General features: G+C 49.3%; 1 protein-coding gene across 2 annotated transcripts in view; it reads right to left on the bottom strand.

The window, feature by feature from the left end:
• Positions 1 to 16,545, bottom strand: part of ALK (ALK receptor tyrosine kinase) — a 660,105-nt gene that overhangs the window by 294,351 nt on the left and 349,209 nt on the right. For both annotated transcript variants that reach the window (XM_087863752.1, XM_045809147.2), the window contains one exon: positions 10,484 to 10,685. In XM_087863752.1, the coding sequence (XP_087719878.1) occupies positions 10,484 to 10,685 (202 nt within the window). The remainder of the gene's footprint in view (positions 1 to 10,483; positions 10,686 to 16,545) is intronic.

Below are 16,545 nucleotides of genomic sequence, written 5' to 3'. Positions count from 1 at the left end.
CAATGCTGGCATGACAGAATAAGCACCAAGGAACTATTCCTGTCTCCTTGCTATGGTCTGAATGTGCCTCCCCGCCCCCCAATTCATAGGCTGAAACCTAACCCCCAAAGTGATGGCATTAGGAGGTGAGGTCCTTGGAGGTGATTAGTCATGAGGGTGATGCCCTCACGAATGGGATAGGGGGTATTATAAACAGGGCTCCAGGGAGCTCCCTGCCCCTCTCACCATGTCACAGTGAGGAGGTGCCGACTGAGAATCAGGAAGAGGGTCCTCCGAGAACACGACCGTGTCGGCGCCCTATCTTGGACTTCCAGGCCGCGGAACTGTGAGGAATAGATTTCTGTGGTTTATAAGCCAGTCAGGGGTACCGTGTTAGCCCGAATGGACTAAGACACAGTATAATTACACAAACGAAGGGGGCCCAGGCAGGGAGGTGAGTTCCTGCTCACTCTTTCCCGTCCTTTGTGTGCCGGCACTTAGGGGCCAGCGGTGAAAGGAAGCACTGGATCCCTGCCGAGGAGTGGAGGAGAGGATCGCTGGATCATCATAAGGCCACAGGGCCACAAGGCCACGGGCTTCTCAGAGGAGACACTGAAGTGGATGCTGGGGAGTCAGTAAGGGTCTCGGGGTGGAGAAGCGGGTGGAGGGCCACGCATGAGGAATCACCGCCTTAGCTATTCTTTCTGCAAAGGAGGAGGAGGGGAGCAGTGACAGCAACGTCCTGGAGTCTGAGCCAACTGTAACCAAAAAGTGTAAACTGCTTGTACGCTGAGTCCACTTGCGCTGGGGTAGAAATCAGCTGCATACACGGATTATCTGTAGGAAAGTGGAGTCCTCGTTGGAGAGGAAAATGCTACCACAGACGGAGAGAAAGTCAGAGAAGAGCCCAGCGCCAGGGTGAAATCTTTCCAGCACTTGTAGCAGGACCTTTGGGGGAGGTGGGGGAGGAGGTCCAGGGACAAGACGTCTGTTTAGAGACTGCCTCAGTGGGGAGGGGACGGGTATTGTTGCTACGCAAGCCGGTGGCACATATGTATAAAGTGTGAGCACTCTGAGAGACCGGATGTGGGCAGGGTGGTCCAGGATGATGAAGCCCCAGCACCACCTACTTCTCAAGCTCCAGGCCCTCGCACACGGTCCCTCTGTACGTGGTAGGCCTTCGTCTCATTTTCTGCCTGACCACGCCCCTCTTCCCTTGGCAGCCAGTTCAAGTTGTCTGCTCTGGGCTGGCGTGCCTACCAGCCACTCCACACACGCTCCTGCACACCCCTTCGCACACACCCTGTGCACAAACCCATTATAGCCCTTGCCCCACAACACCACAGTTGTCCCTTGTTATCTATCACCAAACCTCACTGTGAGCCTCCTGAAGGCAGGATGAATCCAACCAGTGCTTGGGACAGAGTAAGACTCATGAACGTTTGTTGACAGAATGCATGATGGAAAGGATAACTTAATTCCTTGACACTAGTGGTCCATCGCCTAAATTCCTCCACCTATTTTTAATATCTCCCTCCCTTTTGGGAAAAGGTGAGGCTCAATAAACACTTCTTAGATGAGAAGTGATTGTTTTTATGCATTTTGACTTCTTTCTGTATACACCAGACATTTATCATTATGGGATTTTCCAAGATGCCACTCTGACAAGCCGAGGGGTTACAGGTATTCACCATTCTCTAATCTTCCTAGTGCTCAATCCATCAAATCTCCAGGGCAGAGTGGGAAAAGGAAAGCAACCAGCTCAAAAGAATCCCACTACAAGCCTTGGGCTGTCAAATCTCGAAGGTCAAAACTGGCAGAAGCCGATGGTCTTTTCATTTATTTTTCTTGACACCCATCAATGAACGCAATCGTGAGTAAAAGTTGTACCTGCCAGGAAAGGAACTGTCCTTTGTACTTAGTGGCAACCTTCACAGTTGAGGTGCACTCTGACAGCTGCTTCCTGAGCCCCAGGGAGGATTATCCATGTCTCCCTGGGTGTGCACTAAGGGTAGGAAGAAAATACTTTTCATCTTTTCATTGACTGGAGATCCTTCTGTGATCCTGGACTGGGCTTTAAGTTTTAGGCTCAGGTTTAAGAAGGGGCCGGTGATGGGTATTAAGGAGGGCACGTATTGCATGGAGCACTGGGTGTTATACGCAAATAATGAATCACGGAACACTACATCAAAAACTAATGATGTATTGTATGGTGACTAACCTAGCATAATAAAAAATTTAAAAAAAAAAGGATTGAATCACAGACTACCATAAATTGATCTGGTGTCCACTCACCTAACAAAGAACACTTACTATGTGCTAGGTGCTGTGCCAGGCACTGCGAGGGATAAGAAGATACGCAAGCCTGAGGTCTCTACCTTCAGGGCCTGTGGCTCAGAATCAGACACCAAGATCAGATGAGTCTTCTCGAGAAGAGCTTTTCCTGACTGGATGAGAACAGGTATCAGTTTCCTCAGAGCCAGACATGATACCAGGGTTCAACTACAAGGCCTCCTTGTGGAAATAACAGGAACCGTTCCCCCAACGCAAAAAAAGAAAAGGCCCCAAAGATATGTGCTTCCCTGTGTTACTCAGGACGAAGGGAAAAATCTCTGAACCTCTCTGAGATTCTGTTTACTCATCTATAAAATGAGGATAGTAACATATATGACATAGATCAGAGTGAAGATGAAATGAATTGATGGATTAATGGTAGCTGATGCACCTGGTGACCTGAACATGCACTGTGAATATTAACAGCATGGCATCTATCTCCTAAGAAGAAAAAGGAGTGCCACAGCTCTGCTGTTAACCTGGGACCTGGATGAGAGTCAACATATGATATTCTGAAGAACAGAGATGGATGGTGGGTGGATGGATGGATGGATGGATGGTAGATAGATGGATGGATGGATGGGGATGGTGGATGGATGGACGGTGGATCGGTGGATGGATGGATGGATGGATGGATGGATGGTGGATGGATGGATGGTGGATGGATGGATGGATGGATGGATGGATGGATGGATGGATGGAGACTCTGACTCTGAAAAGTCCAGCTCTCTCTAGTCCACTCTGTATTCTTCTCAGTCCCCTGTGGCCTTGAAAGCCACAGTAATTCTGGAGAGAGAATCACAGATGTTTCTTGAATAGACCCACTGGTGGAGACCAGTCCCATACATGGCCTTGGGTTCACCCAGTTGTTCCAGATGGGGGCCCACACGGGCAGGATCAGGCAAGGGGTGGACAACCTTGTCCCTAGCACGTCCACCTGTGAGAGGAAAATAGGACTCTCCACCCTGCACACAAGTGCATCCCTCTTCTCCGAGCTTTCTTTTTAACGTCTGTCTTTAGTGTTTAGTAAATGATTGTAGAAAGTTACCAGCATATGTTATCAACCAATTCAAGCTGAAGTGTTAGTCATGATTCTTAATTGTTGATGTATGCCAGAATCCCTCGTGCCCCTTTCTAGAAATACTGATGCTCATGGCCCTTCTCAAGACAAATAAAATCAGAATCACTCTGCATGTGACTAAGCCGTACAGATTCGTAGAAGGTGTGGTTCTGATTTGTACTCCCAAAGCTTGAGACCTATCATATTAATGGCTTTCAGTCCAGGTGTTCTAGAAAGAACTAGCATTTTAGTAGTTGCTTCAATAATGCTACTCGCAGGGATGAGAAATATGGTGAATCCAGGCACAGCCAGTGGGACTGGTACTTTGGGGCCCGCCATAGGGGCACACAAGCAGTCACTCTGAGAACAGGGGATATAAAATTGCTAACCTTGGCTGTTCTCGTGCCCATCCCTGCATAGCCCAGAGCAGCCTGGAGGAAGGACAGTCCTGGGCCCCCTCGAGGGGCAGCCAGGAGTGGGGACAAAGCACTATTAGCACCTGCCCTGCGTGTCATCTAATGTAATCCTCATGACAACCTCAGGAGGCAGGCCGATTATTACCATTTTACAGACAGGAAAGCGGAGGCTCTCAGAGACTCAGAGACTTGTCTAAACTCACACTGTGGGTGGGAGCTACCTCCAAGCACACTTAACACCCAAGTCTCCTGAGCGCACTGTGCTCAGAGAACACCAACCTGCATGACTGTTCCCAGGACCAGGTGTCCTGGAAATAGTCCCCTGACAAGCCTGGGTGTGAGTTTTAAGGCTTTTAAAAATTATCTTTAAAGCCTCTGAATGGCTCTCTTTTTAGTGTAAATCACCCAGACATTAAAGCCCTTATTGTATATTTATTAGTGTGTTATTCAGACCAAGGGGAAAAAAGAGAAAAGCCGACACTGAATGACTTTGAAAGTGAGAAAATGCGGGCCTGAAATTAAATCATTGTGACACTGCCACTCGAGGGCATCAATTCCAATAAATGATCACCTTTTTTATTCCTGATCCCGTTTATCACGCAGGCAGGATGCGAGGAGAACTTTGGCTGGAGCCTGCTGAATGCCACGGGCCCCTGCTTGCCCAGCGCTGGCCAGACCTGCCACACTGCCCTGGGCCGACAGCTTGGCAGCCGGGCACCTTTTCAGAAGCAAATGCCTAGTGGCCTCTTTCCATGTTGCCCTGCCCGGAGCCTAAACCTCACTCAGCCTGCTGAGACCAGCCGGTCTATTTACAGGACAATTCGGGGTTCTGTACGTGGGCAGCAGAAGGTCCCTGTGTCAGGAGGGGGTAACTGTCCTGTGAGCCAGACTGGGGACTCCGTGGAAAATCGTTTCCTGCTACCCCAGTCCTGAGTGGTCCCCTGAGGTGAGGTGGCTGGCCTTGCAGGATGAGGAAGGGGACAGACTGCAGCTGGAATCTCTGCTTTGGAAGAGAAACTGAGGCCAGAAGGAGCTGCAAATGAGCAGGGGAGCCGAGACTGACGCAGCGTCTCTGAGTCCACAAGTCAATACTGCTTTGGATTAAATTACTTTGGCAGGTCTCCTATTAGGACGGTTCTGGTTTTGAAAGCTGGGATCTTTGGTCAGAACTGATGGGTTTAAATAAATGTGGCAGCCGTGTGTGTACCCAGCACAGACATGGGCTTTTCTTCACTAGGGGACGATGGCTGCAGATTTTAAGCCAAGGGCAGTGAATCTGAGGATTTCTTGAAGCCGCTGTTCAGCCAGGAGAGAGGCAGAAAGGAGTGTGGGAGGGCAGGTTCTGGAGAGTGGACATGGCATGAGTCCTGGCTTGGCCAGCAGCGTGCACTCTGTCCTTCATATCATGTCATGCCTCTGGGCCTTGGCTTCTTCCCGCAGCAGGACAATGGCAGAGGAGCAGGAACTCATGCCTCCTCTGAGCGTAGGGGTTAAGATCCTGCGGGAAGGTGAAGCTCTGTGCCGTGGGCAACCTTATTTCTCTGCCATCTTCTGGAATGAACCTTGTTTGTGCTGTGCAACTGCCCTGACAGCTTACCTTGGCTCAAGCCCAAGTTTCACCAAATCCTTGAGGTTTAAAATGTCTTTTCAAGTATTAGTAATTCAAATGATTGGCAACTTCTATCCCCCCAGGGCCCAATTCTTCCCTCCACACGCTTGTGTGGTTCTGGTCACACATAATCAAGGCCCCAGACGCCGGAGGCTGCAGGAGAAAGCCGTGTGCTTGGAGAGGAAGGAAGGCTTGTGGGTGTCCGGGAAGGAGGTGTGGAGGTGCTCCTACAGCCCCCAACACCCCCCAGCCCCTGTGCGTGTGGTCCTGAGTCCAGGAGGGCGCTGATTTCACGGCGCCAACTGCTGCCACTTGCTCTTTCTCTGAAACCGGCTCTCGGCAGAAAGGCAGGGCAGCGCAGCAGGCAGAAGCAGGAGCTCCACCCAGCTCCCCAATCTCGCTGGGCCCCCATTTAAAGCCATCTGCGCAAGCACGCGCTGCATCCTCCTTACTGGACCGGATGCTCCCTGAAAGCCGTGCCCGTGCCATCTCGAGCTGCGTATTCCCAACACCTATCGCACAGGAGGCGCCCAATCCATGGATCGGACGTGCTGAAAAGCATCTAGCGAAGCATCTAGCACGCGTTAAGCACCTACTCCTATAGCTGGCACAGTGCAAACCATTTTCCTTATGCCATTTCACAGCTCACCACCTTAAACCGGGATTATCATATTCATTCAGTGCATGGGGACTTTGTAACCTCTGACTTCTAGTTAAGATGTCCTAGGCCTGCTGGATTCCGGGGCCAGCAGGGCTGGGCTGTTTGACAGAGCGTCTCTCTGCTTCCTTGCTCCTGTGGCCATTCTGGCAGGACAGATGAGCAGATGAGCAGACCGGGCGCTCATCACTGTGTGTTCCCCAGGGGATTACCAGCCAAAGCCAGGCCGCCTTGGCAGACGCGGGCGCTCGTGCCCCATGACTCATGAGACCTCATCTATGTGGCTGCTTTCCAGGAGACAAGGAAGGGAGCAGCTGCTGGGGCTCCCCGACTGTCTCCCCTGCCTCCAGCACCTCCAGGCACGCTGCTTCTCCCCCAGCGTGGTACCTCGTGCTCACGACTCGGTTTCCAGGGAAGTCAGTGGCCTCAGGTTTGTCCTTCCTCAGCCCACTCCTATGAGTCAAGCTCTCCCCAGCCAACTGTGTTATGACAGCCTCCTCCAGTGTTACTACAAACGCTGAATGCTGTTTTGCAAACAGCAGGCCCCAAACCACCATGTTCTGTCTGTTTTTACCACCACTGTCACCACCACCAGGATTTAACACTGTCCCCCTCACCACTCGGAGCACTGTGTTCCTGGTCATCTCTGACCTTAAAGGGAGTAAGCTTCAGGGAGGCAAACTGCCCCGGATCTCAAAACCAAAGGATTCTTGAGACTGGCACTGACCCCATAATCGGAGAGCAGAGGAGTCTCAGTCCTTTCTGATCCCCAATTCTGAGCAGAACAGAGCAGACTAGGATATTACATAATGGCCTCTCACGTTTGCATCCTGCTTCATGCGCAAAACACTTTAGGTCTTTTACTACATTGACTCCACAGCACCACGTGAGCAAAGCTGGCATCTTCATCCCCATTTCACAGATGGGGAAACTGAGGCTTGGTAGGGGGTGGAATTTGCCTGAAGTCATAGAGCTCATTCATGAAACATCCTCTTAGGGACCATCAGAGGCTGGCCTTTTGCATCTCTGGCACCTGTATGGTCCCCAACATATAGGAAGTACCCAATGAATCACGGTTCCTTGAACTGACTACTGAGTGGTACACTGGGACTTAAATTCAGGGCTTTGAGTCCGAGCATACTAATTTTTTGCTGTACCACCACGGCCTAACTGAGCTCCTTCAGCAATGGGCAAAAACAGTCTGAAGTCAGGCCGGCTGGGTTCAGACGCCCTGCACCCCGTCTAGCTGGTGGCCTCGCAGAAGGTATTTGACCTCACTGCATATCCTCATCTGTGAGATGGAAGCTATAACAGCACCTGCTTCACTGTGTGGTCGACTATGAAATAAGAAAATGCACACAGAGGGCACAGCGTTGACTGGTCAGCGCATCTGGGAAGTGTTAATGAGCATTAGCAGTAGTTACTATTACGCGAGCACAGAGACCGGCCCTTATACATCTTTGTAACCCAGGACCTGGTAAAGTGGTTGGCACACAAACATGAGTATAGGGCTCAAGATCCTTGTCGACCACGCTGACACTCATCACGTGACATGGAGCAAGTCCCCTCCCCATCCCGGGCCTCAGTCCCCATCCCTGTGAATTGACAAGGTTGAACCAGGTAAATCTCAGCGTTCCCCCCACGTCAAAAATGCTCTAGCTATTTCTGTGGTTCTCAGTGGGGGCAATTTTGCCCCGCAGGGGACATCTGGCAATGTCTGGAGACATTTTTGTTGCCGTAACCAGGGAAAGTGCTCCTGGCATTGAGTGGGTAGAGGCCTGGGAAGCTGGGGAGCCAGGCACAGGACAGTGCCCACAAAAAGAATTCTCTGGTCCCAGATGTCAACAGTGCTGAGGCTGAGCAACCCCGCTCCAGCTCAACACCAATGCTGGGAGCCCTGTGAAGTACTGGACAAGGGCCCATGCCCTGCGGCTTGCCAAGAGGCCCGGGGCCGCAGAGCGTCTCCAGGCGGCAGAGTGGTCTATGGCCTGCCCCTTCAGCTGCACCTTCTCCCCGCACTACATGGATTTTGTTAGAGGTGGAGAGGTCGGCTCAGGCAGCTTTGGTTTCGGCTTGGAATCACTCCTGATCATCCTCACGCTCCAAGATGGCTCTGCCAGGGCTAAGCGAGGGCATGCCTGCCTGGAGAAGCATGCAGCCCAGCCGGAGGCGAAGCCCCTGTAGACGCACGGCAGCCCCAGGCAGAGCCGTCAAGTCAGGGGGCTTGCCCCAGCACACCTGCTTCCCTTCTCCTGCCTCAATCCCACTCTCGAGGGGGCAGGCGAACCCTGGCGATGGGAGAGTCACCTCGGGAATGCGATGCAGTGGCCAGGAGGGTGGACCTGGAGACTGACAGCAATGGTGGCCTCAGGGGAGGGTCAGGGCCTGCCCACACCATGCCACCTTCCTCTCCTTACCCTCACTCTCTGTGAAGGGCACATGCCCCTGTGCTCATCTGTCTGGACACACCAAAGAATCTAGATCATCTCTTTTTGCAAGATTCCATCACTGTCCATGTCCTCTTTCCTAACCCCACCCTTTTGCCCTGAGTTCCTGCTGAGAGGCTACATGTTTCCTGGAAAGTTCAGGAATACGGAAAGGAGAGACCTGGAGTCTGCTTTAGGCCATATCACTTCCTATTTCCACTCCCTGCCTCAATTTTCTCATCTGTTAAATGGGAACTCAGAGTAGTTGCAAGCATAGGAAGATAAAGAGGGGAAACATCTTTGCAAGCCCCCATGCTAGTCGCACAGAGGGTCTATGGTCTTCTGCCCAGGCTATCCAGGGGACCAGGCTCTGCTACTCAGGGAGCACTGAAATCCCTCTGGCACCCCTCCTTCACACGCATGCACCTTCTCAGCCTGCATTGCAGGGAGATTCTGAACTTCACTTCCGCCTGTGACATCTACGGGTCCCAACCCCAAACACACACTTGAATAGATTGACAGTGTGAAGTCTCGGCAGCCCCGAGCAGCACCGTCTGGTCTCTGCTAGGCTCGGTGGGGCAAGAGTGCTGACTGCAGAAGTCCAAATAAACAGCTCATGAGGCTGGGCAGATGCTTGCAGGATGACACTATGGCCAAGGCCAGCACCCGCCCTGCACGTGGGCGGGAGGCCTTACCATCTGGGCTTCTCACAAGAAAGGAAGGCCATGCCAGAGGGAAGTTTGGCCCAGAGGACAGCTCATCTAAAAGAGTGGGCAGCCCAGACACCCGACATTTCTAACTTCTGGTGAACACAGCAGGAGGCGCTTGGCGCTGGGACCCTCCCATATAACCCAAAGAGGCATTTCAGAGGCAAGATGATGGAGAGGAGTTTAGGTACGGGGACAGCATCCTTCTTGAAGCCAAGGCTTCATTCCTGCTGGGACTATAGCACCTTGTAGTTCTTTGAAGCACGACTAAATACAGGTGGGTCAGGAGCAGGAGAGTAGGGTAGAGACTTTCAAGAACTTACTAAGGAGGCTATAGAACTTTGTTGGAAAAGCAGTAGACAGGTGCTCTCCCCTCCTGACCCTGCACACCACGGAGGTGAAGGATGGGCGACATCATTGTTCAGATGGGACTCTTCTGAAGGGTATCTTCTTAGAGGGAAGCTAAGTCTAAGCTTAGATAGAAATTTGAGGTTCTTCCTCTGTAAACATGTCACAAAGAAAGAACTCTTAACCTTGTTGGTTATAAGTACTCAGATCAGGGGCCCCTCAAAACTGGGGTCTTATGATGGTATTTATTCTTATGGAGTAAGGAAAAAAATGTATGCACAGAGATACCCTGGTTCACGTTTGCTTTCCAATGTCACTACTTCTAGAGACGTGGCGGATCGCTGAGTAAGCAAGTGAGTATCTCCTGGAAGCCTGAGCTCACTGACATGGGCATCTGGTGTGAATTCAGGACTGTGTAAGCCTTAGAGTTCTGGAACAAAGCTTGTCCCACAATCTCCACTGAATTGCTACCATTGCGGTATCCCTGACCAGTTCTGCTCTGAGGCCCCGCACTCCTGCAGGACCTGCTTGGGTGGCTACAATAGTTTGCTCTTGCCCTTCCTGTCAAAGTCCTGCTGGTAAAACCCCTTTCCAGCATATTAAATTACTTTCATTTTGGCCTTTTAACACTCCCCTTGGCTGTTTTCTTCTTGGCTCCGTCTGTACTTTGGGAAATAAATATCTTTAACACCCACTCATTAAATGCCCACTCTGCCAGCTGGTCTTCTGGCCTCTGGAAGGACCACCAGCCTGGGCGGCCAGAGGGGCCCACAGATCAGCGCCCGAGACACTACCTTGGGAATATTAGCAGTAATGGCTCAATCTGGACCCTACCCATTAAAGGATGGTTGTGAGTTTTAAGTAGATGTCACAGACTCTGGAAATTGGCAGCTAAAAGCCAAATGGCCTTTTATCTAATCAATTTTGGACATGGGGAAGGACTTACCCATGCTTTCCTGGGGTAGGTACCAGGAGGATCTCTCTTCCAGGCTCGTTGTGGGGCAGCAGCTGGGCGACATACCTCCCAGAAGGCTGTAGATGCCTGTGCACGGAGACAGCCAGCCTGCAGTGCTCACTGCTGCTCCTCATCCACGGACTCAGGATGGTGTGCTTGGAGTTGGCTGAGGTGTTGAGGAGGAGGAAGGAGCCTGGCAAGAGACAGAGAAGGTGACTCTGCAGGTGTGTCCAGACAGGAGGACCAGCAGCGCCTCCGTGGCAGGGTACAGAGACCAATGGCACCCAAGTCAGCAATGCTGGAGGCCTTTCTCACTTTCTTCACATACACCCAAGCCCTCCTCCCTGTTTCTTAGATTATCTCTGGGAAGAGCAAAGCCTGAAGCAAGAGAACGGTAGTTTAGGACTTGGGCGGTAGAGTCAGGCAGACTAAGGTTCTCGCCTTAGCTCCCCACCTTGTTAGCTCTATGTCCTTGAGTCTCAGGTTCTTCATCTGTAAAATGGGAATAAAACACCTGCTTCAAAGGGTGGTTATAAGGGTCCCGTGAGATAAGCATGGAGAGTACTTTACCCAGTTCTGTGTAGAGAGGAAGGATAAATAATCAATTATTTGATTTCAACTGTCTTCTAAGTTAAAGTAGAGATGATCATACAGACTCTTTGCCAGGCTATAATAGGCACAACTAACGAAGTCTCACAGGAAACTGGAGAAAAACTGGGGGTATTACCTAATCCCCAAAGAGTAACCAGCATCAGAAACCCAACTTAGGAACTAAGACGTTCTGATGGATTTACATCCTTATCTAGAGGGACGGCTTCAACGGTTACTGCCTCTGTAAATGCGCCAAGAGTACAGCAAGGACATCAGTGCCATCTTGTCAACGTCCATGTAGGGTGTTTCCACACCCACAAACCAGGGCTCACTCCAGGGCATCTCAGGCCACCCTACAGGTCACAGTTCAAATAAAAGCCGACCTGAGCTCTCCATATCGCATTCAAGCCAACTTGGCACTCAATTTGTGGCAGATTCAGTTTCTCAGGAATGGGTTGGCTCTACAGTAGTTCTGACCAGTCCAAGGTTTCCCTCGAGAGGTGGGTGGCTTAGAGAGGCAGCATTTGGGGCACACGTTCACGGCTCCTGCTTCTTTGGTTACTAGCTGAGTGATCTTGCACAAAGCATTGATTTTCTTGGGTTTCAGTTTCCTTATTTATAAAACAGGGTGAGAAGGGTTGGCTGAACTCAATAATCTCTTAAGATCCATTTCAGCTCTTGAGTCTATGAGTCATGTGAATTTGTAACTGGTCTCCCCACAAAGGAAGCCTTACAAATCCCCCTGGTGCCATGCCTGTGGCAGAGTCTCCCTCTGGGGCAAGCCAAGCCTGACTGCAGTAGCACAGGCCAAGTGATCTATAGGAAACCTGTATTCATGGGGCTTACTGTCAGCATAAAAGCACAGCGCCATTTTATTGTTTCAGGCATTCCTTCTGATGCATTAATTTTACTGGCCACACTTCTGCCTTGAAGTTTTGGACCATTTGATGCTGCTTCTTTTGCAGTGGAAGCCTACTGCAAGATCCCCGACTCCTCCAGTGGGAACCAGCTAATGAGTGCTCAGCCTTCTGAAATCACTCCTGAGCGCTTCAAACTGGTCTCGTTCTACAGACAACCTCATTTACCACGTAGGTAAATGAACTAGCAATCAGGGGTAGAGAATGATGCAGATGAAAAGAAGGGATCCCTACCAGAAGCATGCTTCAAGGAAAAGGTATTAGGTCAGGAATTGGAGATTTGCAAAATTCTGGAAGTAGAGAAATGTGACTTCCAGTTAAAATCAGGATGAGGTCAACATGAGACTGTTTCTGAGCAGGACTGGGGACCTGGGATCAGCACTGGAAACTGAGCCCTCTGTGATTGCTGGGAAGCTTCAGCATGGCAGATGGGCCAGTGAAAAGTGCTCTATAAACCTCAGTAAATAGTCTATATTATTACCCTGTTTTACAATGGGGAGATATTCTTGTCATGGGCACAGAGGTAGAAGAAAGGAATTAGAACAAAAAACTCAGAATTAGAAAGGACTTAATGATCATCTAATATGACATCCTCGCTTTTCTAGAAAAGCAGACTGCAGGTCATAATGGGGAAAAAAATGACTTGTCCAGCATCTTGATTTGAAACTCCAGACCAGAGTCCAGGTGTCTGGATTTCTAACCAGGGCTCTTTCCCTTGAGTCTTTCCCATTATCCCTCTGTATCCCTTATCCTAAAATACGATCAGGGTGTGTGGTGGCCAAGCTGTATGGCTCGGGCACTCAGAGGGGGAAGAAGAGAGGAAGGCAGGCAGTTGGGTGCTGGACCAAATTCATTTATTCACTGGCTCCCTTGCTCACTTTCTTGCCCTCAAATTTCATTTATTGGATGCCAATGTTGAGCTAACATCCAAGCACTGGCTCTTCCCTGGGGACAGAGACATAAACCAGACACAGTTCTGGAACTCCTGGTCCACAAGGGTGATGAGGTCACTGTAATAACTGCCATCAAAAGTAGAGGTTATAAAGTCATAAGACACATACAGGTGAAGCACTTTTGGAGGCTCCGGGAAGAGGACATTAGGTTCAGTGGGGAAGATTCATAAAGAAGATGACCTTTGAGCTAGGTCTTAAAGGAAGAGAAAGACAAAGATATTGGCAGAACCGGCCTTGTGGGAGTTGAGGGAAGAGGAGAAAAGGCATAAATGTAGGAAGTGAGTAGTGGCACTGGGTCGCAGAGGGTCACCCGAAGACAAGGCTGGGGCATAAAGAAGGCTAGGGCAGTGGGGGTGGGAGCAGACCATACAGGCCTTTTAATTCCTGGCTGTAGGTACTCGACTTTATTTTTGGAAAAGGCTTTCAAGGAGGAGAGTGAGGTCTTCAGAGTGGTGCTTCAGGAAGAAGATGAATCTGGTATGGTGGGGGAAAGATGGGGATCAATAGTGACCTGACCTCCTCCTACAGCACCAGGCACTCTAGGAAAGGGGGTGGCTAAATGCCAATGGCATGTGTTTAGACTGTTACTGTTGTAAGCAAAAGTGCCATGTTGGGGATGGATTCTTGGATCGCCTGGGGTTTCCAATACCAGATGGGTGTGTGTCCGTCCAGAGAGGTGAGAGTCCTGGAAGCATCTCTAGGGGCAGAGTCTTGCTCCAGATGCTTTGGGCTGTGGTCTGAGGTTAGGATGGAGCCAGCCTGTCACACTTAAGGGAGCAGCAACTGGGCCCTGGTCTGAGACCCTACTCTGATGTTTTCAAGCTGGTGGAAAGTCATACCGGGTTGTTGAGCTATTGACGGAAAGAAGGTGGGCAAGAGAAAGGAAATGTTCTCCTTCTCAGAAAGATTACGTGCATGCGTGCACACATATGCCCCGGGGGAAACTCAAGTTCCCAGAGGGAGAAAATCAAGCTGAATCAGGTGCTAGGCTTGGGGCTCCCCGTGCACCACTGCTCCTCCCTCCTGGAGGTGGGAACACATGTAAATTCTGTCCTTGTAATTCAGTAGCTCAATAACGGGGCTCTTTCAAAGTTGACTGGAAGATGGATTATTTTTCCAGTTCTAATATGTGAGATGATGTTTATATGAATTTTATTTTGTGCAACTGGACTATCAATAAAAGTCTGAGCTTAAAGAATTTTCACTGTCAATGAAACTCTAGTTGAGAGCTATCTCTTCATCAGCAGTTTTCCTCTCTCCAAAAAAAAAAAAAAAAAAAGGAAAAAATACATTTCATAAGCTCCTTGGGATATTGTCAGTATAAATCTTTTAAAGTCAGTGAGCATTTCTGTCTCCCCCTCCCCTCTTTTCCGTTTCCTGTTTATTTTGCTCAGAATAGCTTGGGGCTACTTAGAGGCTCTTGGGGTCCCCTCTAATTAAGAAGGATGGCCTGGCAGCTAACAGACCCTCCCCCAGGGTGGGCCATGGGGGAGTGGAGAAGCAGATCAAAGAGCCTTGCTTAGACAGTGCCAGGACCGTGTTTCCCTTATTGGTGGCTCACGTTGATACGTTCAATGATTAAATATGAAATGGTCATTATTTTTACCTCTGGTCACCAATATAGGGATGTGTAGCTCTTATCTCAGTCAGCAGGGTGCAAATAGGCCAGAAACCAAGGGGCATGAGCCTTGAAGTCAGACAGTCTCATTCATATCCAGGCTCTTTGTCTGTCTAGTTCTAAGCTTCAGACAAATGATTTAAACTCTTTAAACCTTGGTGTGCTCGAATGTAATATGTGTCTAGCCTATCTTACATGGCTGTTGTAGAGATTAAGCTAAATAACACGTGTGACGAGGCCAGTACAGTGTCTAACCTCCACGGGTCTGTGATAGATGTTGATTTTGTGCTTCGAAGGGTGTCTTAATGGGACGCTCCCTTTAGCTATTACTAACTTGGAATCAGGACAGTCAGGAGGACTAGCTCTGCCACGACCAAGCCTCCTTTGTTTGTAAAATGAAAGGGTTGGATAGATCTCTCTAAGCACCCTCAGAGCTCCAAACTGTCAGTAATTCTATCTGCCTGCCTCGAATAGTATCAATCTAAAGGAACCATGTCACGTCTCCAAGCCTCCAAGTCCTAAAGGGTGGCCTAATTCACCTCTGTGGCAGTCCTATACCAACAGTTTCAATCGGTTGGCCAAATATGCTGTGAACTATGATTCCCTGCTGTGCTTTCTCTCTTCCGATTTCCACAAACACTCCCTGGGAAGGGCTCCTAAACTCGCATCATTTGTTTCTGTAGACGCTTTTTTTTTTTTTTAAGATTTTATTTATTTATTTGACAAAGACAGACAGCCAGCGAGAGAGGGAACACAAGCAGGGGGAGTGGGAGAGGGAGAAGCAGGCTCCTAGCAGAGGAGCCTGATGTGGGGCTCGATCCCAGAACTCCGGGATCACACCCCAAGCCAAAGGCAGACGCTCAACGACTGCGCCACTCAAGCGCCGCATCTGTAGACGCTTCTGCTACAAGGCTGCTACCACCTCTAAGTATCCGGTATTCAACACAATGCCCGCCACAGGGCCGGCCCTCAGGGACTTCAAAAAGTCAAAGTAATATATGCACGTGGCCAGAAGTCCAACAGCTCAGAACCCTTCATAACAATACATTTTTAAAGCTATCCCCCAATCCTGCTCCTCTCTCCAGGTCCCAGAAACACTTTTAAGGATTTCTAAGTTCTTTTGGTGACCACCTTCAGGATTCTAAATATGGCAATCATCTTGTTACTTGTGGATGCAACAACTTTAGGCTCCTTACATCGATGGGACAGTTAGAAAAATGGTACTCTTCCCCTTCTAATTCTTGATTTTTTAAAGCCTATTTTACTTTTTTTTTTATTACTTACCTTTTATTATTATTATTATATTATTATTATGTTATGTTAGTCACCATACAGTACATCGCTAGTTTTTGATGTAGTGTTCCATGCCTTTTTAACTTTCCATGGAAAATGTATTGCCTATTCCATCAGCTTTATACACTATTCCTTGGCTCTCCTCACTAGAAAATGGTTGTTAGTCTTTCTGTCCTTCTCTGCACCTTCCTTGCCCATGTCCACCTCCCACGTCAGCTGGGCTTTTCCTCACACTGCCAACGTTGCCTAAGAGTGATTATGCCTTATGTTTGAGCCCAGACTTTCTTGTGCAGGTTGTCTTTCCAGAAATTTCTAGTTGTTCTCTTTTGTTTTATATCTGCCTTCTTTCTTTTTTCTATTTATTTTCCATCCAACTTTTACATCATATCACTAACACCTTTACCTATTCCTTGAAAAATCTCTCCTTTCTTCTCAAAAGACACTGACTTCCTGTTTTAATTTGGACCAGCTGCTTTCTGGCTTCCTGCACGGCCATTATTCTGGAATTTATTTTCACTGGGATTCTTCCATCAGTCCCACTATCCTTCGGAATCTTCCTCAGGGGAAACTCATCGTGAATCTTTGAATATCTGAAATATTTTTATTTTTGTCTTCACACTTGGTTGGCAGCTTTTCTGGCCTGTCGTCTCTAGATTAGAAATTTTGCTTCAGAAATTTGAA

Source organism: Ursus americanus, chromosome 7, assembly GCF_024610735.1.
Source record: "Ursus americanus isolate L20-20 chromosome 7, mUrsAme1.1.p, whole genome shotgun sequence".
Lineage (NCBI taxonomy): Eukaryota > Metazoa > Chordata > Mammalia > Carnivora > Ursidae > Ursus > Ursus americanus.
The sequence above is the reverse complement of the archived record's forward strand: the minus strand, read 5'-3'. Positions and strand labels throughout refer to the sequence as shown.